At 43.1% G+C, this 25,161-nt stretch overlaps 1 protein-coding gene and 1 long non-coding RNA gene across 5 annotated transcripts in view; both read left to right on the top strand.

Moving 5' to 3' along the window:
• Nucleotides 1-25,161, top strand: part of ITGA6 (integrin subunit alpha 6) — a 74,207-nt gene that overhangs the window by 26,827 nt on the left and 22,219 nt on the right. For 2 of the 4 annotated variants that reach the window (XM_081814158.1, XM_081814159.1), the window contains exons 2-11: nucleotides 7,652-7,776; nucleotides 9,216-9,295; nucleotides 10,791-11,046; nucleotides 12,727-12,858; nucleotides 15,884-16,094; nucleotides 16,806-16,999; nucleotides 17,146-17,234; nucleotides 17,908-18,026; nucleotides 23,612-23,710; nucleotides 23,934-23,995. In XM_081814158.1, the coding sequence (XP_081670284.1) occupies nucleotides 7,652-7,776; nucleotides 9,216-9,295; nucleotides 10,791-11,046; nucleotides 12,727-12,858; nucleotides 15,884-16,094; nucleotides 16,806-16,999; nucleotides 17,146-17,234; nucleotides 17,908-18,026; nucleotides 23,612-23,710; nucleotides 23,934-23,995 (1,367 nt within the window). Of the gene's footprint in view, nucleotides 1-7,651; nucleotides 7,777-9,215; nucleotides 9,296-10,790; nucleotides 11,047-12,726; nucleotides 12,859-14,674; nucleotides 14,792-15,883; nucleotides 16,095-16,805; nucleotides 17,000-17,145; nucleotides 17,235-17,907; nucleotides 18,027-23,611; nucleotides 23,711-23,933; nucleotides 23,996-25,161 lie in introns of all 4 variants that reach the window. The other 2 variants (XM_081814161.1, XM_081814160.1) reach the window with 2 other exon arrangements.
• On the top strand, nucleotides 12,865-13,332 carry LOC145720525 (uncharacterized). Its single transcript, XR_014143556.1, has 2 exons — nucleotides 12,865-13,021; nucleotides 13,234-13,332. It is a non-coding gene; the product is annotated as an uncharacterized LOC145720525 (long non-coding RNA).

The following is a 25,161-nucleotide window of genomic DNA, read 5'->3' as shown; positions in this document are numbered from 1 at the left end:
AAATCTTTTTTAAAAAAAATAATTGATTCTTGTAGAACCAATATAATCAAATAACAGTTATGTGTTATTTAAAAAAAAAAAACCCTAAAAGCTACTAGGTCTTCTAATGTAAATGTTGGCACCCCAAGAATTTAAGGCTTCCTCCTCTAGCATTTACTTGCGGAGTGGTTTGCAGTCTGATGGCAGCTTCCTACCCACTCAGCCTAAAGTGAATCCGGCCAGTGGCGGGCCCCACCCAGGGCTCCCTTCGGAATTCCTGCTCATGGTGAGACCGACCCAAAAATGGACCACCACAGGAGAACCAAGGGCTCTGAGGCGTGTGGTGAGAGCTAGCAGCATAAAAGGGAATGGCTGAAGGAAACCAAGAGAAACACTGGAAGAAACAGATAATCCAGGAACAGAACGAGAACTGAGGGGGGAAAAAAACCTTCCAGGTAAAATGTTGAAAATGTTAAGAACACGTTGATCCACAAATTAAGAACAGAGTGTGCTATTATGTAAAAGACACGACCAGAACCAAGAAAGAGCTTTTGGAGATGACAGAACTGCTGAAATTTAAAATTTTCAGTAGAAATATTAGAAAATCAAGTTGGAAAAACCTCAGAACCACAGAGAGGGAAGGAGGCCAGGAGTCCCAATACCTGACCAGTTAAGGGGTTCCAGAAAGAGCACAGAAAATGGGACCGTGAGTCCATTGGTTGAAAGAGGCCATGCAGTTGGCACACAGTTAAGTGAATAAAGGCTCACGTGCGGGTACACGGTTGTGCCGTTCAGAACGCCTAGGGTAAGTGAAGAGCCTGAAAGTCAAAGAAATGAAAACTGGACTTCCCTTAGAATTTTTGTTGGCATCACTGGATACTAGAATAAGAGCAATAGCATCTAAGTTCTGAAGAAAATGTTTTTCAACCTAGAGTCCTATACCCAAACTATCAATGAAGGATAAGAGCAGAACGATGACATTTTTGTATATGGGGGGACTAAGTTTACCTGTCATGTACTGTTCCTTGGGATGATTTTTAATAAGGTAATTAGAATAAGAGGGAAACCTGTTTTCCAGAGCGGATCAGCCCAGCAGGGCAGTCCTAGGATGCCCCGGTACGACAACCCTAGAACAGTCTGTGTAGTAACAGGAGGTCCGAGGCCCCTGAGGAGGAAACCCGAGCAAGGAAGCAATCCTGATTTAATACAAGGTATGACCAGGAGCTTAGACATGATTGAGGCTAGGAAAAAAAGCAAACAGTGTAAGGAAAAAGGCAATGAGAAATGCCAAGAAAAGCAAAAGTCATGGTTCAAATGTGAAGTACCCCAAGCAATTGATAGAGTGGAAGAAACGTCTGTTTGACCTTGATGCTGGGAGCAGTTTCCTTTGAGGCCAAAGGCTCTGATACTGGTCCAGATAGAAAGAGAAGTTCAATGTGGTTTGATTGAACACTGAATATTTACCTGGTTATGTAAAAGAACAGGTGTCTTGTGGTTACGAAAGATAAAATGTAAGTGGTAATCTAGTCTGATAATAGTATAAAAGTTTAGCTAATGGGTGGTAGGAGTTGGGTGGGGAGTTGGGGAGAAAGGGTCTGGGTGTGGACGGCTGCATCTCCCCAATTAGGGAAGGGAGAGATGGTGTTGAAAGTTGGTGAAGGGAAAATAGAAGGTTAAATATATTGCGTAAAACTTCAGGGGTAACAAATAGAAGAACTAAGGTAATATAGTTAACTAAACATGGGAAGGAAAGTGAAGTAGCAAGTAGTGTAAGTCTGTTCCTTTTCATGTTGTGGGGTCTACAGTTATCGTCCAAAGCTGATAAATCAAGAAATAAAAGTAGAAGCAGAAGTAATGGAGTTGGGGTGCCTGGGTGGCTCAGTCGGTAAGCGTCTGCCTTTGGCTCAGGTCATGATCCCGGGGTCCTGGGATCGAGCCCCGCATCGGGCTCCCTGCTCAGGGGGAAGCCTGCTTCTCCCTCTCCCACTCCCCCTGCTTGTGTTCCCTCTCTCGCTGTGTCTCTCTCTGTCAAATGAATAAATAAAATCTTTAAAAAAAAAAAATAATGGAGTTACGGAGAAGTAAATCCAGAATTATTTTTTTTAAGAGGTTTTCCTAGAGAATGGGGCTTGGGATGAGTTTTGAATCTGCTGTCCATCATAAGTTCTTTCCTACTTTTTGGTTTCTTGTCATTTATTTGTATATATTAAACAAAAATTAAAAATTGAGTTTGAACATGGGTTAAATGTAGAGGGGACACAATGCCATGGTGATGCCATCTTTTAATTTTTTTAATACTTAATTTGGACAAACTAAGAAAACTGTATTTTATATTCAGCAATAATAGTGTCCTTGTTCTAATGAGGCAGTATCTCATGTTTCCTGGGACAAAGTTGCATGGCTAGAGGCAGAATCTTTAATCCTTGAGGAAACGACGAATTATTGCCAAAAACAATGAAGCAAAACTGCTATTGTCCTTAGAGTTTTAAAAGTGTTCCAGTGTTTAGATCTTTTGGTTGAAGTAATTACACAAAAGTATACCAGCTCTGTTTGGGAGAGAACTTGAGGATATAAAATAGGAGTGTGGCTTTCTTGAAGTTTGAAATAAACTTGTGCTGAATAGCATGAGAGGAGGTCCTGAATACTTGTGCCAGGAATTCTGATCTAGACTCCAAAGATCTGAATTTATATCCTACCCTCAGTTTTATGTCACACTTGTGTCATTATTAGCCTTTTATATTGTATTTTGCTATTTCAGATTTTATTTTTCATCTTTAAAGATGATGTGGTTTTGCAGGTTTTGTTTTGGTTTTAAGTTTTATTTATTTCAGTAATCTCCACACCCAACGTGGGGCTTGAACTCATGACCCCGAGATCCAGAGTTGCACACTCTTCCTACTGAGCCAGCCAGGCGCCCGGAGTTTTGTATTTTAAATGTGGCTTTCCAATATGTTGGAATCCCAGGGCAGTTTGTATGTCATTACAGCTTCGAAATCGTGGAGGTGTGATTTTTCACTAGCCCCGTGGAAAGCACTCTGGGAAGTAATTTTTTCCTGTTCCTTTTGGTGTCTAATACAGTCTTGGATCAAACTTAGATCCTCACCCTTCCTGATAGGGGAATAGGCTTCTTAGACCCTGTTCTGTTAATTTCCGCCATTTCCCTCTGCAGGCCGTAACTTCTATCCCCTGGTCTGTGTCACTTTGACTGCGCATTGTTACTGTAGTTTTGAATTCCTCCGTACACACCGGGTGAGTCAGTAATGACAGCATTGCTGTCACTGCTTCTTAGGAGGAAATGAACTGAGCAGCCTGGCAGCTGCTGCCCAAGGCCCAGGCGTTGCAGCGGGGATCCTGGCAGTGCCCAGAGAATGTGTGCTGCTTACATGAGGCAGCATCAAAGGGCACTGGGGACCAAGCGGAGACAGACGGGATTGGCCCAGAACTGGATTTTGGTGTGGCCTGCGGGCAGACTATCCCTTTTGGAGCTATACGAGTCGGCTACCTCAGGAGCCAGCTGTGTTTGAGGGCTTAGCCCAGTGCCCGTCCTACAGGACTTAGATGGGTTGTGGCATCAGGGACGGTGCCGTCGTTTGACTGGACACAGCTCTCTTCGATCATTTGTTCCTGCCAGACACAGCCTCCGCTAATGGGCTGTGACCTTCTGATTCAGGCTGGGTTCAAGCTGAATTAAGAGTGTGCTTATTTCCTGACCCAGAGAAGACCGCTTTTACCTTGAGAATTAGGATACCTGCCAATTGTTGAGTTTGGTTGGGGTTAGTTACTGTGTTCTCCCATCAAGGGGCTTCCTTAGGTTTTCTCGGATTCTGATTTTACCAACTTACTGGCACCTGTCCCCCAGTCATTGTTTTCCTGAATTTCCTATGGCGTGTGGTCCCAGGGAGCCAGGTGCAGGCAGAGCAGGGGCAGCCTGGGTGACGGCTGTCTCTCCTTCCCCTGGCTGGCTGGGGCCTGAGGCCAGGGACCAGAGGGGGTCTGCCCACGGCCGCAGAGCACCTTAACCTCCCTCCATCCAAGGTAGGACAGATTCTGGAGTGGGCTCACTGTGCCAACCGTCCAGGGCCCTGGGAGGAAGGAATGTGCTGCAAACACGTGCAGGCAGATTCCCCCCCACGCCCCCGGGAGGCAGTGTGACTATTAACGTTATTCTCCAGAGGCACATTTCTCTTACGCGCTGAGTTCTCTTCTGTGTTTTCTGCCCCTCCCCACCCACTCAAACCTGGCTGTTTCCATTCTTCTGTATGGTTGGCTTTCCTCTGCAATAGCTGCCGTGAGTAAAATGTGTGGGCTCCTTCTGTAAGAGCTTGGCATTTTTATTCTAAATAGCACCGTAATAAATTTTGTTAAACATTAAAAAAAAAAAGAGCTTGGCATTTTTAGCACATGTGAAATTGTGCTGCCACAGCCTCTATAACCAGCTGGCAGACGAGTGAAATGCCGCCTCCTCCTCGCTCGCCTGCTAAAGGCTTGCCTTCGCCACTCGGGGTGAGGAGAACTGGCGGAGGGCGGAGCTGCCGAGGAGGGAGAAATGCTACCACGCGGCCGGGGCAAGCGGCGGGCCTGCTCTCAAGGCCCGGCTGTCCACGTGAATAGAACAAATCTCCGCAGCTTTGGAAACAACAGGAAATTTGTCAGCGCCCATCCCCTGCGGGGCGCGGCAGTCCGCGGCAGCCCGGGGCTCCGAGGGGCTCCGGGGGGGGGGGGGGCTCTGCGGGTGCGCGCCCCTGGCCCTTTACCCCGGAGCCCCGGGCTCCGCAGACCAGGCTGGCTCATCCCCACGTGCGTCTTGCGGCGTCACCGATTCCCAACCGTCCGTGTCGTCTGGCTCTTCCCCTGTCAGCCTCTGCACCACCGCGCGCCCCTCGCTTGCCGCCTCGGCGACCCCCTTCCTGGCAGGCAGGCTTTGGCGCCCTCCTCTGGAGCGCGCTCAGGATTCCGGGGTGGGCGGTGGGCGGTGGGGGGGCCCTCCCGCCGCCTCTGCGCTCTCCGGTCTCAGACCCGCTTCCCGGTCTGGCTCCCTCAGGGCCGGAGTTCGGCGGGGAGCCGGGCAACCCTTACTCATTCTAGAAGGCTCTTGAAGGTTCGTGGAATGAACAAGTGAACGAGTGAGTACAGTGAACAGGAACTAGCAAGCCCAGCACCTGCCTTAGGTAGCTTGCCAGGCTCCTTGGTTGTGGCTGAGGAGGCGAGGAAGTGGTCAGAGAAGACTCGGTAGTAACCTTGGACCTCCCGGGCTGCTCTTTATAGCCTTCCCGTTGGAGCTGGTTATCTTTACAGATAACCTCTTCCCAGTCTTCACGCCGCCTGATTCCAGGAACGCTTTGGCTCTGCCTGCCCACAACCTTTCCATATTTTGCTTACATCTGTCAGTAAACAGAGCAGTTCTTGTTGCTGTGTTTCGTTGTGTAGGTTTTGCCCTTTCAGCTAGGTTATAAATGCCTTAAAATCTGGGGTTTTATATCTTGGGAAGCATTTGAAAGGAATGGGAAAAATAGTGCTCCAAAGTAATTTTTTGTCCCTACACATATTTATGTGTGTGTATACATGTATATAGAGCTGTGAAATCTTAGGGGCAGAGTGATCACCCTCCTTGCAAAGGCCTCTGTTTTCTTACCTGTAAAGTTAGAGGGCTAGATGCTCTCTGCTCTTTCCCATGCTCACATCCTGTGATTCCATGCTGTTGAGCCCAGCACTTGGCTAATCCCGCCCAGGCCCTGGATCAGGGTTCCAGCTCCAGATCAGCCAAGTAGTTGAGCTTGTTCACTTACGGCTGAGGCCAGTTCACCTCCCAGCTGTTTGTCGGGGCTCCTGGGATCTGGGACAACATTGGCGGAACGTGTGTGTGGTGGTCCTGCGGAGACCCCTGTGGCCATTGGCCTTGCCTCTACCCTCTGCCAAGAACTTCCAGGCTCCAAGGACCCTTATTTTCTGCTTGGGGAGTTGTTTGTTCACATTTGTGTGTCCAGCTCTTTCCCCCAGCTCCAGCTTCGTTTCTCTCTGTCCAGTCAGGTGTGTTCCTTCTCTGTGTTTCTGTTCCTAGCTGTTCCGTGAGTCCGCCAGACCCAGAGATGGGGAGTAAAGAGCGTTCTCAGAAGGAACCCTGCGGAAAGACGGCAGGTCTCTGAAGATCCCTCCTGGCTGTGAAACTGAGATTTTAAGGCTTGTGGGTTGGGGTTAGGGCCCCCTCTTACCGGAGCTAGCAACACTGGGGCGGGAGGGAAGAAGGCGTGGTATGATAACCTAGTACACAGGGGCCGCCGCCCAGACCCTCCTGCAGCGTCTGCGCCAGACTGATAGAGGATGCTGGCGGACGAGCCTGTCCGGGCCAAGAGTGCCCACAGTAAGAGAGAGAGCACGCGAGCGGGCCGGAGGGAACGAGATTCAGGCCAGTCGTATCTTGGGCAAGGTTAGGTTCTAAGTCAGTATTATTAAAAGATAAACTAACTGAGGCATATTAAAAAAAAACTTTACGAGTTGGAGCAAAAATCGATCGGAATCTGGCAGCGGCAAATTGGAAGTGGTTAGGAGTGCTCTGCCAGCCGGAACCAGGGGAAAGACTCCTACAGAGAAAATAAAAAAGCAAAGAAAAATTATTTAATCAGCTGTAGCTTAAAGCCTGGTTGGCTGCTTGTGATTGGTTGTCCCTCAGGTTTGATTTTACAACCTTGAGGCCTTTACAGGCTTAGATATTTTTGCTCACATAACTACCACGTCATTAGAGCCACATGGGCCTAACGGCTGCCTCGTTTAATTAATGAAACAGTGTGTGAACTGAAGATTCGGGTATAGTCGAAATTCCCTTTGAAAAGTACCTCAGGAAGGCACAGTGTTAGAAGATGACATATCATCGCTTGTTAAGTTTAATGGGGCCATTTCCCCCCTCCAGTGTTTGTTGAGTTCCGTATGTCCTCGGCTTAGCTTTAGGGGTCATGTTCTTTTTTTTTTTTTTATTCTTTTGTTAATCCCCATACATTACATCATTAGTTTTAGATGTAGTGTTCCATGATTCATTGTTTGTGCATAACACCCAGTGCTCCATGCAGAACGTGCCCTCCTTAATACCCATCACCAGGCTAACCCATCCTCCCACCCCCCTCCCCTTAGGGGTCATGTTCTATAAAGTGTGTCTTTTAAAACACCAGAATCCTACTCAGAGAGGTGCTGATACTATGAGAGATGGCATACTTTTTTTTTTTTTTTTAAAGATTTTATTTATTTATTTGACAGAGAGAGACACAGCGAGAGAGGGAACACAAGCAGGGGGAGTAGGAGAGGGAGAAGCAGGCCTCCCTGCAGAGCAGGGAGCCCGATGCGGGGCTCGATCCCAGGGTCCCGGACCACGACCTGAGCCGAAGGCAGACGCTTAACGACTGAGGCACCCGGGCGCCCCGAGAGATGGCATACTTTTCACGTTGTTTCAACAACCCCTTTCCGGGCTTGACTTGCCTAGCTGTGCGTGCGTGCGTGTTGCACGGGCCAGCCGCAGGACTCCACTGTCCCCAGTGGACTCTTACTGTCCCCAGTGCCTAAGCCAGCGGGGCATCTGGGAACTCTTGACCACCAATGATCCCGACATCTGAACATCATGGTTCTAATTGAAATGTTAATTGCGTTTGTTAAACTCAACTCTCCAAATTTTCTGTTTTGTCAACAGGTTGCTCGTGGGGGCCCCTCGGGCGGTGGCCCTTCCACTGCAGAGGGCCAACAGAACAGGCGGCTTGTACAGCTGTGACATCACCTCCCCCGGGCCTTGCACACGGATTGAATTTGATAACGACGGTGTGTTCTTCTGTCCTCACTCTGTCCACTTGACCAGCTCGCCTGTACCCCACTTGCCTTTTCCATGAGGAGGGAAAGGGGTCCAAGCCTTTGTTCTTGGAGAGAGGGCCGCTTCTAATTACATGTCTTGACTGTTTCTTGTTTGCCCTGAAAACATCTACTTTTTAAATGATGCTGGGATGCACACCGAACTGCAGCCCTTCCTGATCTTGCTTTCTAAAAGGCTATGGTGTGTTGATGTCGCCGCCTAGTGCTGCGCTGAGGTTCTACACGAGGCTGTTGGAAAACTGAATTCAGAGCGGCAAAGAAAATTGTGCATAGCTTGTACTTGGCTGCCAGAAGTGCTCGCTTGCTGTTAAAATATTTGAGAGAAAGACTGTTTTAAATATCAGATCTCTCTGAAGTGAGAGCTGACCATAATGGCTAATTTTGCCCTTCTGGCTCAGATAGAGGCTTGTTTTGTGAGGGATCTCTGCTGAGCCGAGTAGTTAGTGTGCTGAGAAGCTCCAGGGGAGCAGATTTGACATCCTTGGTCTAAGTAGATTTGCAAATTCACGTTGATGTTGTTCTCTTTTTCATCTTTTAGAAATGACATTTGTTTTTTTTTTTCTTTACTGATTAGAAAATGATATATGTTAATTGTGGGAAAGTTACAAAAGACACCGACCTATATAAAGAAAAACCCAAAAACCCATGGGTAATCTAGACATAATCACTCTTTAACATTTTGGCATTTTGGCTTCTCTCCACTTAAACTTGTTTAGTTTTCACATTTTTGCAATGATTCAAGATTAAAAAAATCATGCCTGCCTTCTCATTGAGGAAGGCAAAAATTTGGATACAGGGTCATACAGTAGGTTCAGATTGATACTGAAATGAACACATACATGATGGTGTTTGTGGTTTCTCTTTTTTTTTTGGCGGGGGGGGAGGTAAAAACTAAATATGTTGCTTTCCTTCTTGGCATTGATAGTGAATCTGAGGCCTTGTCTTCTCCAAGAAAGAAAAGAAGAGTTCATGCTGTTATATAACAAATTTAGGACTATGTAGAGAAGTGCCGACTTCTTGTTAGTTTGGATGGTAGCTGGAGTTTGGAGACTGGATGTTCACATCACTGCCTTAAGACGCATATGTTGGAAGCTACTCCTGAGTCTTATAATTTTCAAATAGCTTTTTGTACTCAGGATCCTGGTTGTCAGAAAGAGTGTAGGGCCACCAGGTAAAGCTATTTATTTTATGTAAAGAATTTTAAGAAGGTTTTTACCAATAACCACTTACCTGTTTTCTTAAAAGGAGAAATAATTTTTCTGGATTGAGTAACTTGGAATCTAGGCAGTTTAGAAACCAGCTTGTATTTGTGTTCATCTCTCGCTTCATTGCCTGCTTCAGTTACTTTGAAGTCCTAACTGTGTGTACGTAACCTGCACTGCTTTCCACAGCTGACCCTTCATCAGAAAGCAAGGAAGATCAGTGGATGGGGGTCACCGTGCAGAGCCAAGGTCCAGGGGGCAAAGTTGTGGTAAGTGTGGAGAAGCGCACCCATTCCACAACGTCTGAGTGCCTGTCATGGGTTGGCGCCAGGCTGACAGCAGCGAACAAGGCAGGCAGAGCGCCTGCCCGCACAGGGGACATTCCAGAAGACTCACTGCTTTACAGCAGGAATTGATGTCAAGAAGAAATCAAGGCATTATTTTTTCTGTGATTTCTAAAGTTTTATTTATTTATTTATTTGAGAGAGGGGAGAGCAAGGCGGAGGGAGAAGGAGCGAGAATCTCAAGCAGATTCCACACTGAGCATGGAGCCTGACGCAGGGCTCCATCCTGTGATCCTGAGATCATGACCTGAGCTGAAACCAAGAGTTGGATGCGTAACTGACTGAGCCACCCAGGCGCCCCTCTGTGATTTCTGATATACTTTGAAATAGTCATAAAACCTGCTTTTCTTTAGAACTTTCAGACTCAAGGAACTTACTAATAAACCTTCACTGAATATCCCTAAAACGCTAGACGGTCTTTAGAATGCAGAACAAAACTAGACGTGGTTTATGTCCCAGGAACCATGTGGCTTTTTTAGATGAGTTCTAAAAAATATGGGAATAGCCAAGGAAAGAGCAGGTACTCTAAAACTCTGGTTGTTTGTTCTGAACGTCTTCAAATACAAGTAGCAGTGAAGGGAAGGGGTTTGTTAGGTGGACTGTGGGAGGTGGCCTCAGAAATGCCTTCCAGGCTGGATTACGATGCTCTCTCTCTGTGTCTCTTTCAAAATCTAGTTGCTCTGACAAATTGATACAGGATTTTGGGGGAAAAAAAAATGAGAATTTTACTGAACCCTGAATTTTGATAATTAAGGGATCATCATTATAGGAAATCAACTTGGATATCATAAAGTCTATTTAGCCTGTGTTACATGGAGGGTAACCATGAATACCTTGTAAAATTATAGAGATTATTTCATCTTTTCTGGCAGTGTAATTCTCTCTGCCTTTTAAAATAGCTTAGAGTACAAGTTAGGGCTGATTATAAGGAAATAGTGCGGGTAAAAGGGAAATGTTTTTGTTTTAGCTGTGTTTGCCTGATCCTATGAAAATATGTCCATGATTTCTCTCCCCTGGAACATAATTACAAATTTTCACAAACATACTGATGTGAAAGTTTATACAGCCAATAAAGGCCAATTAAATTAAGAAAATGAGAGAAGATATTTCCTATTGCTTATGTGACAGGTAAATTTACAAATAAATTGCCTGTGGATTACAGATTGGCATTCGGTATTTGGACTGGAGCATTATCCTCCAGGTGAGAATAAGACAAGTCCTAGTTCCTTTATGCTAGATGATGCTCTCCTTAGTGCCACTTTGGGGAACAATTGCTGGTTTTGGATCCCGTCCCAGGATGAGGACATGTTTAACATCCCCTTTAGAATTAATCTCTCTTTATTACAAATTGATTAAATGATCAACAATACACATAAGGTTTGTAGAAATGAATGGGCTACTTTATTCCATCTGTTTGCAGACATGTGCTCACCGATACGAAAAAAGGCAACATGTCAATACAAAGCAGGAATCCCGAGATATCTTTGGAAGGTGCTACGTCCTGAGTCAGAATCTGAGGATTGAGGATGACATGGATGGAGGAGACTGGAGTTTTTGCGATGGCCGATTGAGAGGCCATGAAAAATTTGGTTCTTGCCAGCAAGGAGTAGCAGCTACTTTTACTAAAGACTTTCATTACATTGTGTTTGGAGCCCCGGGCACTTATAACTGGAAAGGTAGGACATGTATTTATAGCAATAGAGTTCAGAATGACTACATAATTTCTCTTACATGCACCATGATTATGTTTTAAGTTAAAACAAAATGTGTTATAAGGCACTTGTATATTATAGAAGTAAGGTAGGATATTACAATCTCTCAATTATATGATTTCAAAAACAGTGGTGGAAATGTATATTTGAAGATGTTTTTTCCTCTTCTACCAGCAATTTACATTAATACAAGTAGTTAACTTTTTTCACTAAGAATATAATAATTAACTTCTGTAGTTTTTTCTGTTTTGTATTTTCCTGTTTCTTGAGGCTGCAAGTGTTTTAATGTTGGCAAACATTTCATTTAAGGTAGTAATCTTAAAACAAAATAATTGAGTGGTGTCATGTACAAGTAACAGTGTATTAATACAGACATTTTTTCCATTATATATTATCTTAAGAGGCTGTGTTTTGCTAATAAAGCAGAAAAGTTAGAAGGGTAAATGACAAATTAGGGAATTTTGAGATGATAATTGTAGACAATTTATGGGAAAGTTGTTTAGTGGTATCGTTTAATTATGATTGTGATGTAGGTAAAAGGAGGCACTGGGAGGGAGGGGGAGAAGGGCCCTCAGTTTGACTGGGCGAACCTGGTCAGCTCCTGTAATCAAGTTTAACTTCTCTGAAGAAATTAGGCAGGCAAAGAAAACCACTATATTATAAAGGACAATTAGCTTAACTCTAATGCATAATGAAGAGAAATGCATAGGATTTAGACATCAGACATTTTTTTGAGAAATCTATTAAAATAAATGCTATGTTATAACATTTTCTCTAGTTAAGACAAACTTAGGAAAAATTTCCCTTTTGCATTCAAAAAATCTCCCAAGTTTGAATACCTATTAGAAACAATCCTTGAGGAACACCTTCCTCTTTATGTCATCCGTAGTAACCTTTGGGAGGAATTTCCTTTGGCCTCCCCACCCCCAACATAACTGTATTTGTCCGGTTATATTGACCTAATCCAAATAACACACTGAATTTAGAAATAGTTTTATTATAACAAGAAGAGACGCCATATATAGTAAGACAACAAAAACACCCACCAGGTATGTGTGTATGTATTTACAGGAAACATCTCTTATCTGCTTTATAAACCCTGATTCAAAATGTTACCGTTTTTAAAAAGTCACATAGTGGGCTTACTATATGAAATCTTCTCTTTTTAATTGTTAATTGTGAAAGTTTTAGAAAGATGAAATCTTGGTTCAAGTGATTTGAAGAAAGGATCAAAACATTTCACTTTTACTCTCTAGCAAAGTAGGTAAATTGATCTAGGATGACAGACAGTGTAAAATACATCAGGCTCATATAATGTCTAAAGAGTTACTTTCTGTAGATTTAGTTAATGAAGTAAACATTTTGTTTTCCATCTGGTTTTGTGGCATTATAGAGAGAATTCCTAAAAATGCACGGGCCATCTTTTTTTATTACTAGAACAGATTTCTTTAAGAAAATTCACATAACATGATTTTTTAACTGTAATAACCTCAAAAGCCCTCTCTTTCCTTTGCCCTTCTTTCTCCAGACTCTTCTTCCTGTCCTTATGGTGCTAACATGAGGCATGTTTATTAGGAACCATCTCTTTTATTTTGTTCCATCTTCATGTTTTTTTTGTTGTTTTTTGCCATTTCATTTCTTTAGGCATCGTTCGTGTAGAGCAAAAGAATAACACTTTTTTTGACATGAACATCTTTGAAGATGGGCCTTATGAAGTTGGTGGAGAGACTGACCATGACGAAAGTCTGGTTCCTGTTCCCGCTAACAGTTACTTAGGTAGGAAAGAGTGCAGCAGGCATGCCTGCCTTTCCGGATGCCTCAGTGCGACCCTGTCCTCCCAGGACCCAACCTGGACCTCGAGGATGAGAAGAGGCCAGGTGGAGCCAGGGGCCTGTGGCTGCATTGATGGGAATTGGATTTAAGCTTTGGTGATCCTGAGGTAACCTGGCTGATGCTTGGCACCCTTCCGTTCTGACCTGGGCTCCGGCAGGGCGGGAGGAAACTCACTGTCTCCTAAAATTGTCCCGAGTGGAAGTCTGTGTCTTGAGCTAGCGTCAGCTTCTGTAACCAAAAACAGGTGTTGGTGCAGCCGGGGGAGGGGAAATGCATGGATGTCAGCAATAAGCTGAGCTGCCTCCTCTCTCCCTCCAGTGCCTCTTTCTAGAGATACTCTTAAGAGCTACATTCATGAAGTTACTCTGAAGTGGCAGGTCAAGACCTCCAGGTCCTTCCTTCGTGACTGCTCTTCTGCGAGGGTCGGCTCTGCTTCTGGACTGGGGCCCCCCTGTCACAGGGCCCCTGGCGGGTGGCGCGGTGGCTTTCCAGCAGAAGCTGAGCGGGACTGCTAGAGCAGCTTGGAGGACCCCCAGATTGTGTCTAAGTGCCAATTCCCTAACTCCTAAGGCTCGTTTGCATTACTAATGGGTGTCCTAAATGATTCATGTGCATTATGGTAATTACACAAAGGCTTTTAAGAGCTTTAATTCTTGGTATGAGTTGACATAAAGAATAATTACTGTGCATTTCTTGGGAAAAAATGTAAAAAATCTCCTAAACCTGAATAGTAACCTATTTTTTTTTAAAGTACCCCTGTGCTAGAGATGTTACTGGAACAATGGAAGGTAAAAGTAAAAACATAAGAATAATTCTAAACGACGTTTTAGTAAGCATATTCTTAAAATGTTCTAATTATATAGATATGCATGAATGGTACTGTTAATTAAAAAAAAAAAGACACAACTTTTCAGACACTCCCTCTCCCTCCAAATTAAGAATCTGGTGTGAAGGCTTAGAAGAGGGCAGAGAAAAGTTAAACTTAACAAGTGCCAACCATGTGCTGTATTTACTGCTATTCATGTCTTACCTGATCTTCCCAACAATGTTATAAAATCAGTATGATTATCCCTCTTTTGCTAATGAAAAAAAATACGACCTGGGGAAATTAATTTCCTAGGCCAAGGTCACACAATTGCTCATCCCTCAGCCAAGGAAAGAAAGGCTCGTGAAAATGAGGCAGGGTGGGAAGCGGCTGGGTGTGTGAGTGCTGGGTCAGTGGCTTTGCAGGACGGGTGGGACGCAGACGCCAGCCGTTCACAGTCTCAGTATGGCTTTTCAGGCTGAATACCATTCATACACCTGCATTTTATTTGAACATATTTTAACAGGCAGCCTCTCATCAGATATGTTATTTAGGGGTTATTTATGATGAGAAGTATTTGTAAATTGAAATTCCATATAAGGGTCAAGAACCCCAACACTTCAGTCTCTAAGATAGATGCCTGTGGATTTTAGAAACATAGCTGTTCTTGGAGCATTCGAAAAGATTCAGCATTTTTTATTAAACACATTTGCCCCTTTTAAGAATGGATTGCCTCAAAAGCAGATGCCTTGTATTGTTACGTTTTTGTTGTCCATGCTGTCTGTGGATCTGTCGTTTCAAAACATAGTGGGCTTGAGGAAGAAAATGACCTGCTTGAGGTTTCGGAAGCTGGCGAGGAGGCTGGCTCACCGGATGCAGTGGTGGCCTCCTCGTACCTCTTACGAAGCATAATTGCCTTCTCTTCGATCTCTTCCATTCCGCGCATGTGTCCAGGCCTGCTGTTTTTGACCAGCGTTTCCTACACAGATCCTGATCAGTTTGTTTATAAAACACAGCCTCCCAGGGAGCAGCCCGGCACATCCCCTGATGTGATGATGAATAGCTACCTAGGTTTGTGACCTCAGAGATGACAAATCAATTGTCTTGGTCATGGTCATTAAAAAAAAAAAAAAAAATTTTTTTTTGGATCCATACAGAGCATAAATCTTTTTTCTTTTCTATTTCATTTCAAGTGAAGCACACATGAAAAGCATGCCATGGTTGAGGCTCTGCTGCCAGATGGTTTTCAGAGCTGGATTTAGTTACATCACCTATTCTAAACTTGGAGCTCGTCATATTTTGCAACTCACTTTCACAGTTTGAGAACTGCAACAGTAGTGGTGAAGCTTTTTATAAATCAGAATAAAAAGGGTGAGCTTACCCTATTCTGCATCTGCCTCACCTTTCTAGAGCAAGATGTGCTTAATCTGAGTGGTTCTGACGTAGGCATTTATGTTCACTTGCTGCCAGATCTCAGTCTGTTATCTGACACCCCACCTGATGCTTTATAATTAGGCGTCTAACCTTTTCTGCCCTCTGAACAAGTATGTAATTGTCATCAGTGACAACTTGCTCACCTCTGTTGTTTATACTAGGTTCTCAAATACTCGGTCTCACCAGTCATGGTCTTGTTTGCATGTTTGTGTCTGAGAATTAAGTTGGTCCGCAGTCCTGATGCTGTCTGTGATACATGAATGGTGTTAGCGTTTGTATTACCAAGGAGACTGATGAGTGTGGAAGTTACTAATCGGTACGTTGTAGCAGAACTCTGTAACATGCACTCAGGTATGTTGTGTCTGGCTGTATCTCTATGTGCAGTTTCCAGTGATAACTTAGGATCTGGCTTGAACTCCTTTTACCACAGTTCCTGTATTAAAATGGAGTACGAACAGCTTGAGATGCATGATTCAAGTTAGACATATGCTAAGTAACATGGGTGCTTTCCTTCAAAAGTCTTCGTATGTTTCCGTAGAAAGCCACGACCTAGCCTACTGCCTTGTACTTGGCTCAGACTCTTCCGTGTTGTAAATACGAGAGCTGCGAGAGAGGCCCTGAAGGAGAGGGGTGGGAGGCCGAGGCAAAGGTAGTGATGTTAGAAAAGTTACCGTGTTAGATACTCCTGAGATACAGGGTGACGTGCGCTATTGTTTTGTTTTTTTCTAGGCTTTTCTTTGGACTCAGGAAAAGGTATTGTTTCTAAAGATGAGATCACTTTCGTGTCTGGTGCTCCAAGAGCCAATCACAGTGGAGCTGTGGTTTTGCTAAAAAGGGACACGAAGTCTGCACATCTTCTCCCTGAGTACATCTTTGATGGGGAAGGTCTGGCTTCTTCCTTCGGTTATGACGTGGCAGTGGCGGACCTTAACAGTGATGGGTGAGAGCATCTTCGGTTACTTTATTATACCCGCCAAGAAATCGTTGGTTCTTGGGCACTTTTCAGTCTTGAGAAGCGCCATCCTTTTAGGTTAGTTGACTCAAAGAATATTTTTGCTGCCACATCTTTATCCCTTGTATTTTGGCAGCAGACGTTCATAACCCTCCTCAGGTGATTTACATTTTCAATTTTTACTCATGTTTTGGGATCATGGGTCTGTGAGAATTAACATATGGAAAAACATTAACTCGAAAAATGACACCTATGTGGTTCTTCTGTGCTTCTTAAGGGACTGTTTGAGCATCCAGAATGTCCTTTTAAAAATAGGGATCGGTGACAAAGTAATAGTTATGTCTGGTGGTGCCAGTTTGGGTGGCAGGTGGAGGGGAGCAGAGTCTGTGCACTCTCGTTCTAACTTGGGGACTGTCTTCAGGTTCTTACCGTTGATATCTTCCTCTGGGCATTTATTGTAGGCTACTGTGTAAAACGTTTCACCTAAACATAAACACTTACGTGCCTAAACATTACATTATCTAAACATTACATAAACACACCTACAAAAATGTTTTAATGGATGAGAAGTCAATTCCAGATTTGAGTTCCTTTCTGCATCCTGTCTCTGTGTCCTTAGTACCTGGGCTGATGGCATTCTCTGTGAGCTTGCTGGTATTTTAGCTGATGGTTCAGTTTTATCCCTCGTTACGTTTTTAGGTGGCAAGATATAATTATTGGAGCCCCACAGTATTTTGATAGAGATGGAGAAGTTGGAGGTGCCGTGTATGTTTACATTAACCAGCAAGGCAGGTGGAATAAAGTCAAGCCAATTCGTCTTAATGGAACCAAAGATTCTATGTTTGGCATTGCAGTAAAAAATATTGGCGATATTAATCAAGATGGCTACCCAGGTAGGTAATAGATTGTGAGATAGTTATGATGCTCATTGGCAGATTGATTGTCTAAAATAATGAATGCTTATGGCATCTTATTATGAAACGTCGTATTGGAACATTTTAAAAATGTAGTGTTTGTTGAAATGTGATGTTGTCCACAGATATTGCAGTTGGAGCTCCCTATGATGATAAGGGAAAGGTTTTTATCTATCACGGATCCCCGAATGGAATAAATACCAAGCCAACACAGGTAACCAAACAGCCTGGGTTTCTACAATAAGGGTCTCAGCTTTTTGCCTTGTAATAGGATATTTGGGTTTATGTGCATTTTCACGCTACTCATGCTTGATTTACAAATCTATAATAGATTTGTGGGTTTTTTTAAAATGTACTATTAAAAGATAGCTTGAAAACAGATTTAAAATAAGCACATCGTTGTGTTTATTTGTAAAATTTCTTAGATAAATTAGGAATCAGAGTAATCCAAAGGAAAAGACAATTTTACCCAGACAGCATAAATAGATGGAAATGTGAGATCTTTCCTTTAGTAGCATAATAACTGGAGGCAAAATGGGGCAAATGAAATAGATGATTATGATTACATGGAGGATTGAGATGCCAAAAATTAAAAATTGCTTTTGAGGAAAATAAGACATTTGGAAGGCAGGTAGAGAGGTTTGGTATATAGTAAAGAAACTCATCAAAAATTGGCCCTTGTATCCTTTGAGATAGAATGTAAATCAGATGACTTCTATGAAATGTATGAAGTGTTGGAGCATATGTGTACTTATAATTTATAATTTAGTATAATTTATAAGTAAACTCTTGAGCTTCAGTTTATGTGGAAGCATGAGGCTTTTTCAAGGCATCGAGAAGCTCATTTTGGTGGCCCATTGTTCATTCTGATGCCCTGTTCATTTCAGATTCTTGAGGGTAAATCCCCTTATTTTGGATATTCAATTGCTGGAAATATGGACCTTGATAGAAATTCCTACCCTGATGTTGCTGTTGGTTCCCTCTCAGACTCAGTAGCTGTGTTCAGGTGTGTGATCTCTGACTTCAGTTAAGTATGTTCAGTATTCAGGTTCCATTCAGATTTTGATCTTTTTAACTGAAAATCATAATACCTATATTTCAAAGTCAAAGGTTTATATGGATTTTGAAGATTTTTCTTTTAAGAGTGGTATAACAATGTGATAAAAACCTATTTTGTAATGACTTACTAATTTTGAATTGAGAAAAAATCAGAACTGGTGAAAATGTGTACTTCATAGGTACTTTTAAAACCTTATGTTTTGATAAAAGAGGAAACACAAAATTTGACAGTACAAAGAATATAAGGAAGGAAATAAGAATCCCCTGTCTTTCCCTATTCATTAGCTCCAAAATTTTGGTCTATATCCTTTTAGTCTTTTGTGTTCTGTGAATGCACATGTGTATTTAACAAAACTGAGCTCACAACGTACATATTGTTTTGTGATCTGCTTTTGTTTGTTTTGTAATGCCTGGTGGACTTTCCTCATGTCAGTGAGTTTATAGCACACGGGGGCTTTTTCCCTGTCCTCGAGCACTTTTCTGAGATGAAGTTAATGGCTGCCTGTAAGGTGCCATATGGCTGGGTCTAGTTTATTTAACCCATCGCCACACCGTCCTTGGATATTTATGTTCCTTTCCAGGTTTGTTCGTTTTGTTTTTTTCATGACAGACAGGCTGGCAGACATCCTTACTTTTGTTCATGTCCTGAATTATTTCCTCATGATAAATTCCTAAAAGTGAATTTGCTGAGTGGAAGGGCATATGTGTTTTCAGACTTTAGATTCAGAGTCACCAAAATGACCTCCAGAAAGGCTGCCTCGGTTTGCCCATCAGCTTTGCGTGAGTCCCCTTTTTCCTAGCAAATTTCATCACTGCCGGGAATCACCATTTAACATCATTTATTTCATTTTTAATTTTAAAAATAGCACATTCTTGTAAAGTTTTAATACATAATTGTGGAGAATGCAAGTTCCCCAATATTCCCAAATTCCACAGAACAACTTCGGATAGTTTTGGGTATCTTTCTGCTTCAAGGGCATCATCAAAGAGCCATTCTCAACTGCTCTTCTCTAGCCTGGTTCTTAAAAATCTAATCTCTCTTGGTTATCTCTCCTTGTCAGTATAGACACATCCATCTTATTTTTTCTAACAAGATATTACTCCATTATATGCATTTAATCTTCAATTGATAGAATTTTTAGTCTCTGACCTTTAGCTAATGTAAATAATGTGCTACAGAATATTATACATCTCTGTGTGGTTGTTTTTTTTTTTCTTAAGAAAAATTCCTAGAAATAGAATTCCTGGGATACAGGTAAGCACATTTTTATATTAATACAGGTATCTACAGAGAGGTCGTGACAGTTTATTCTCGTGGCAGCAAGCTGTGAGAAAGCCTATTTCCTCACATCCTGAACAGCATCGAACATGATCAATCTATTCGCTTTTTGCCCATGTGCTCTGTGACCCCATTTTGCTGAATTTGCATTTCTTGGATTGTTAGAATTAACCATTTGGGTTTATCTTTTTTTCTTTTTCTTTTTTTTTTTTTTTTAACTATTTGACTTTACAGTTTTTTTTTATGTGAAGAGAGACTATTTTAATATACCTTTTGTAACTCAAGACAGATCAAAAGGACAAAAATAGCAAGAATAAAAAGACCTAAAAATATAACCAATAAAATAGAGAATGTAAGTACATATCAAACTGTAAACCATCATAATAAAAATTATATTTTCTTTCAAATGTACCTGAAATATTGCAAATATTTTTTAGAAACCCAATCTCAATAAATTTTAATGGATAGTTACAATACAAACAGTATACATATATAGTTACTCATAGAGAATGGTAGTGAATAAATTGGACAAGACAGAGATATCAGCTAGACTAATTTGGTTAGATATTATTTTTATAGGTTGATTTTTTTATCAGGTGAATATTTTACATAATTATAAAACAAATTTATTTTTATCTTAAAGACTATCTTTAAAGATATTTATTTTATTTTTGTAAAGATTTTATTTATTTGGGAGAGCAGGAGTGAGAGAAAGCACTAGCAGGGGGGAGGGGCAAAGTGAGAGGGAGAAGCAGGCTTCCCACTGAGCAGGAAGCCCGATGCGGGGCTTGATCCCAGGACCAGGAAGGCAGACACTTAACCGACTGAGCCACTCAGGCGCCCCTCTTTAAAGATATTTTAAATGGTTGTTAATGTACAGTGAAGCCCTAAAGGGGAAAAAAACCCCCACTATTGCCCTGCAGACTTCCAGAAGAGTATCAGGTAGAGATGTAGCCTCAACATCTAAAATATAACCCTAAGCCAAACCCCTGAGTCTTGTAAGAAACTGACGCCAGGAGGACACTTCTGAAGAGAATAATATATAAAAAAAAAAAAAGTATACAGGGGCGCCTGGGTGGCTCAGTTGGTTAAGCGACTGCCTTCGGCTCGGGTCATGATCCTGGAGTCCCGGGATCGAGTCCCGCATCGGGCTCCCTGCTTGGCAGGGGGTCTGCTTCTCCCTCTGACCCTCTTCCCTCTCGTGCTCTCTGTCTCTCATTCTCTCTCTCAAATAAATAAAATCTTTAAAAAAAAAAAGTATACAGTATATATATAGAGAGAATGTAGCGTAGGATATCATAGAAAAAGTTTTCTGGTTAGATGGCAAGATCTATGAAAGCCATTTCATGGGAAAACGAAGAACCACCACAGAAGTTACAGGTGACAAGAGTAGGAGACGTGAAAAGAAGTGGAGAAGGGTGTATCTGAGATGTTAGTGAGGAAAAAGGAAGTTAAAAAAAAATTAAATGAACTGTGTGTACGTGATTGAGAAACGAGAGACCTTGGGAAAACATGGATAGATCAGTAGTGGTTTGTGTTGGTGGTGATACGTATTTGTCCTAGGAACCCAGTGACCTTCTGAGCTGTCACACTGGAGACGCCGTGTGTGGTACTGTGTGCCATCTGAGGTTAAAGCGTTCAGCCTGTGTTCTGTCTGGTGGTTCTCAAACACTACCTTTATATGCCTGTTTCTCTTTGTTCATATAGGTATTAATCTTAAAATATTCAATGTTTATTTATTAAGATTTATTTATTTTGGGGAGAGCACACACACAAGCACAAGCAGGAGGGGCAGAGGGACAGGGAGAGAATCTCAAGTAGACTCTGTGCTGAACGTGGAGCCCATCATGGGGCTCGATTCCACGACCCTGAGGTCATGACCCGAGCCAAAACCAAGAGTTGGGTGCTTAGCGGATTGTGCCACCCAGGCACCCCTTAAAATATTGTGTTTTTAAAAGGTGAAAGAATATAGAATATTCATCAAAATGCAGTTTGCACTTCTAGTTGAGGTATAGCCCTCAGGTATCAAGAAGACTTGACTTCCTGTACCAAAATTTGGTTACCATGTTTTCTCAGCACATAGCCTATTTTTAGTGAGTTAAATATTTGCTTCTGAATATAGCTGGTATATATTAAAATATTATTTTCCTGTCCTAATAAGTAGGTTGAGTATGAACCCTGTGAACTTGTTCCTTCTTTCCTCAGAGACAGCACAAAAGTAAATTTTAAAATCCTTTCATTAAAAAAAGGAGAACCCAATTCCCTTGTTTTACAAATGAGGAAGGGGAGGCCCAGGACTGCTTAAGCTTTGGAGGCTGGATCCTGGGAGCACAGGATCTCAGCGTCCGGGCATTTTTCCCACTAAATCATATTAGTACTTCAGGGTAGTTCATAAATACATGCTAATCAAACAAGAGGTAGCTGAACCAGTAAGATTTGCTTTATGTGTTAAGGCACATTTTTCCTGATTCATAATGTACTGTGAACTCAAAATTGTATTTGTTGTTATGTTTAAAAAAGCAGAAATAAGGAGTGCCTGGCTTGCTCGGTTGGAAGAGCATGTGACTCTTGATCTCAGGGTCTTGAGTTTGAGTCCTGGGATGGGTGTAGAGATTACTAAAAAAACAAAAGGATTTTAAATAAAAAATAAAAATGTTTTAGGCAGAAGTGTGTATTATTTCCTTCTGATATCTATGTCACATTAAGGCCTTAATACTATGATATATAAAACATTCTTGCATCTCTAGCAATTGGTTTTAAGATATTTGTGTGGATTTTTGCCTCTTAAATATGCTCTCAAAACTTTAATTAGGAATGTATCTGGTTAGTATCTTAGAAACTAGCAGCTGTCTAAAATAACAATAGAAAGGTAAACAATTGAGATAGAAGGAAATGTAGAAACAGGAATGTGGGCAGCATTCGTCCTTCTACAGGCTCGCACCTTGCCCATGAACGTACCTGTGTCTTCTCTAGCCTCTCGACAGACTGATTCCAGAAGTTCCAGCTCGCTGTCTGGGATTTCGAATGCATTTTCCTATCTTCCCCAGGATGGCTGGGTTACCAGAAGCCCACTAAAGTCAGTCTAACTGGATCCATGTGGTAATGGAACCATGGAATCCATTCTGAGTTCTGGCTGGGGAGGACCCAGATGAGAGGGGCCTCTCTCCCCATCCCACTTGCACCATATCCTTGGATTTGTTGTACCTGTGGGGGGGGTCAGGACCTAGGCTGGTGGCGACACCTTTGGCTGTGGGAGGTAGGGGAAAAGCTGGAAGGGAGAGCAGAGATGTTTTTGTATGGTGAGAAGGGCCAAAGGTGTGGGATTCCAGCTGCTTGCGTGTGTTTGCGAGGTTGGGGTTAGGCAGAGCAGAGACGGGAAAGGTGGAGGGCGTGAAGCGTTTGCTTACGGAGATCCCGTGGGGGTGGAAAAGTTATAGTCCCTTCTGCCGGCAGGAGGTTCCAAGGAAGGGCAAATGTTTGTAGGATGGAGCCCTGTCAGCTCAGGTTTGCCTGTATTCCTAAAATTCATGTGTATGTAGAAACCCTGATAGTGAGCATCCCTGGTAGTAGGTGTATGTGGGTTTTTAACCTTTTTGGAAGGCATTTTGGCAAGATTACTCCTAATTAAACATGCACACATTCTTCAACTCTGAAGTTCTGCTAGGAGTTTATCCTACAGGGAAATTCACATGTGTGCCTAGAAATGTGTCCAAGGAGGTTTGTCAGAGCTGTGAGCCTAGAAACAGTGTAAGCGTCTACCCGCCAGGGACTGGTTGAATCCGTGCCGTTGCGTGGGGGCAGAGCAGAACCACCAGCCTGAGAGACAGGGAACTAGATCTGTGGAGAGGCAGGACAAGGCCACTGAACTGTCAGTGGGGAAAAGCAGCACTGAGCGGTGTCTGGAAGGACATACCAGGCTACTTGGGGGTTTGGGTGGGGACAGAGCCATAATATTTGCCTGAAAACTCTAGAACTTTTGCAAATTGCCCATGTTCCTTTCCATTTAAAAACTTCTGTTAAGATGACAAAACATTTTATAATTAGAAATAAATGTTATTATTTAAAATGTTTGGGTAAAATTTGTATCATCGGGTTTTAAATGGTATCTGCTAACCGTTCTTTTCTTTAGAAATGGGGGAACGTTTTTCCCCTCTGTGGTTTTTAAGATATAGTAGGCGGCTGATCGCATGTGGATTCATCTCACACTGAAGGTAGCAGAAGGCTGAGCCTGTGTTTTACTCCTTTGATTTCAGGTCCCGGCCTGTGATTAATATTCAGAAAACGGTCACCGTGACACCAAGCACGATTGACCTCCGCCAGAAAACATTCTGTGGGGCGCCCAGCGGGATATGGTGAGAGCTCTCATAGCCCTGCTGTAGGGTAGCCCTGTCGCTCTGAGGAGCTGCAGGCAACAGTAAGGGGACAGGGAATCAATCCGTCCAGTGAACATACCACATGTTGCTCATCCGTGGGCAGTGGGGGGATTTTAGACCTGGGGACCATGGAGTGGTTTGTTTTTTTTTTTCCTACTACAGCAGTGCATCTTTTAAGGAATATGTGTTTGATTTTGTACAGCCTCAAGGTGAAGGCCTGTTTTGAATACACTGCCAAACCCACAGGTTACAATCCTTCGATAAGTAAGTACGCAGTACCTTTAAAAATTATATATGTTCTGTCTGCCAGGTTGAAAGTAATGCATAAGTAACAGAAAAATAAAACTGCAGTGGCCAACCTGGGTTCATAAATTCTTGCATAAGGAATTCAGTGGATCTGTTGTCTTCTCTTTAATCAGGAGGGCGAAGCACAGGAGGGGATAACTCTCCATTTGGTCCTCATCTGAATTTTCCAGAGCAGATGGTTTAGGACAGCAGGCCTTGGAAAAGTACTCATTTGCTACCACAACCGTTTCCTCCATTTCTGCCTTTGAAGAGCAACGTGGAAAACTGGTTTTGCGGTTAGGAGGTGGTGGGCGGTGGTTTTGGAGAGTGAGTACCGGAACCTGAGCATTGCGCAGAGTTGCTGGCTTAGTGTCTCCTCACTGCGTGGCCCCCTCCCAGAGGCCTCCCCGGCCCAGAACACCCACGCCGTGCCCCTGCAAGCAGGCTCCTGGGGGACTGGCAGGCTGGTCTTGAGGACGCAGAGCCCTGGGCTCCGCTCTGGGTTGCAGCTCCGAGGCTGGCTCACCCCGCAGCACAGCGCAAGTCTCAACATTGGAGTTTTCATTTCCCTATCAGTAATAAAAATGGCTCTAATAGGAATTTCTACATAGGATTGTGGTGGAGAGCAAAGGAGCTACTGTGGCTAAGGCCATCTATCATTTATAAGGTGTTATGCGGCCTCCTTTCTTTATAACCCAGACAGACTGTTTTGCTGCAGGTTTAGACAAGGCTAATGACACTCTAACAGTGGTGATCATCACCGGAGCCTTCTGTGGTAGGTGTTAGTAACAGCCGTATGTTTTCAGGTGTAAGCCCCCTGGTCCCGCTCCAGGCTGAAGATGGGGACATGGGAATTTGTTTTAAGATTTTATTTATTTATTTGACAGAGAGCACAAGTAGGCAGAGCGGCAGGCAGAGGGAGAGGGAGAAGCAGGCCTCCCACCGAGCAGGGAGCCCCATGCGGGGCTCGATCCCAGGACCCTGGGATCATGACCCGAGCCGAAGGCAGACGCTTAACGACTGAGCCACCCAGGCGCCCCGGGACGTGGGAATTTAAAGAAAAGCTTTTCCCCAAAGCGCAAGTACAAAGAGTGAGGGTGATCTCCATCCTGGGTCGGGCGACGGTCCCGGCGGCCTCGTATGAC

The sequence above is a fragment of the Leptonychotes weddellii genome, chromosome 3 (genome assembly GCF_054177405.1).
Source record: "Leptonychotes weddellii isolate Sample4059 chromosome 3, ASM5417740v2, whole genome shotgun sequence".
Lineage (NCBI taxonomy): Eukaryota > Metazoa > Chordata > Mammalia > Carnivora > Phocidae > Leptonychotes > Leptonychotes weddellii.
Note: the sequence above shows the minus strand (reverse complement) of the source record. Positions and strands in the feature narration are given on the sequence as shown.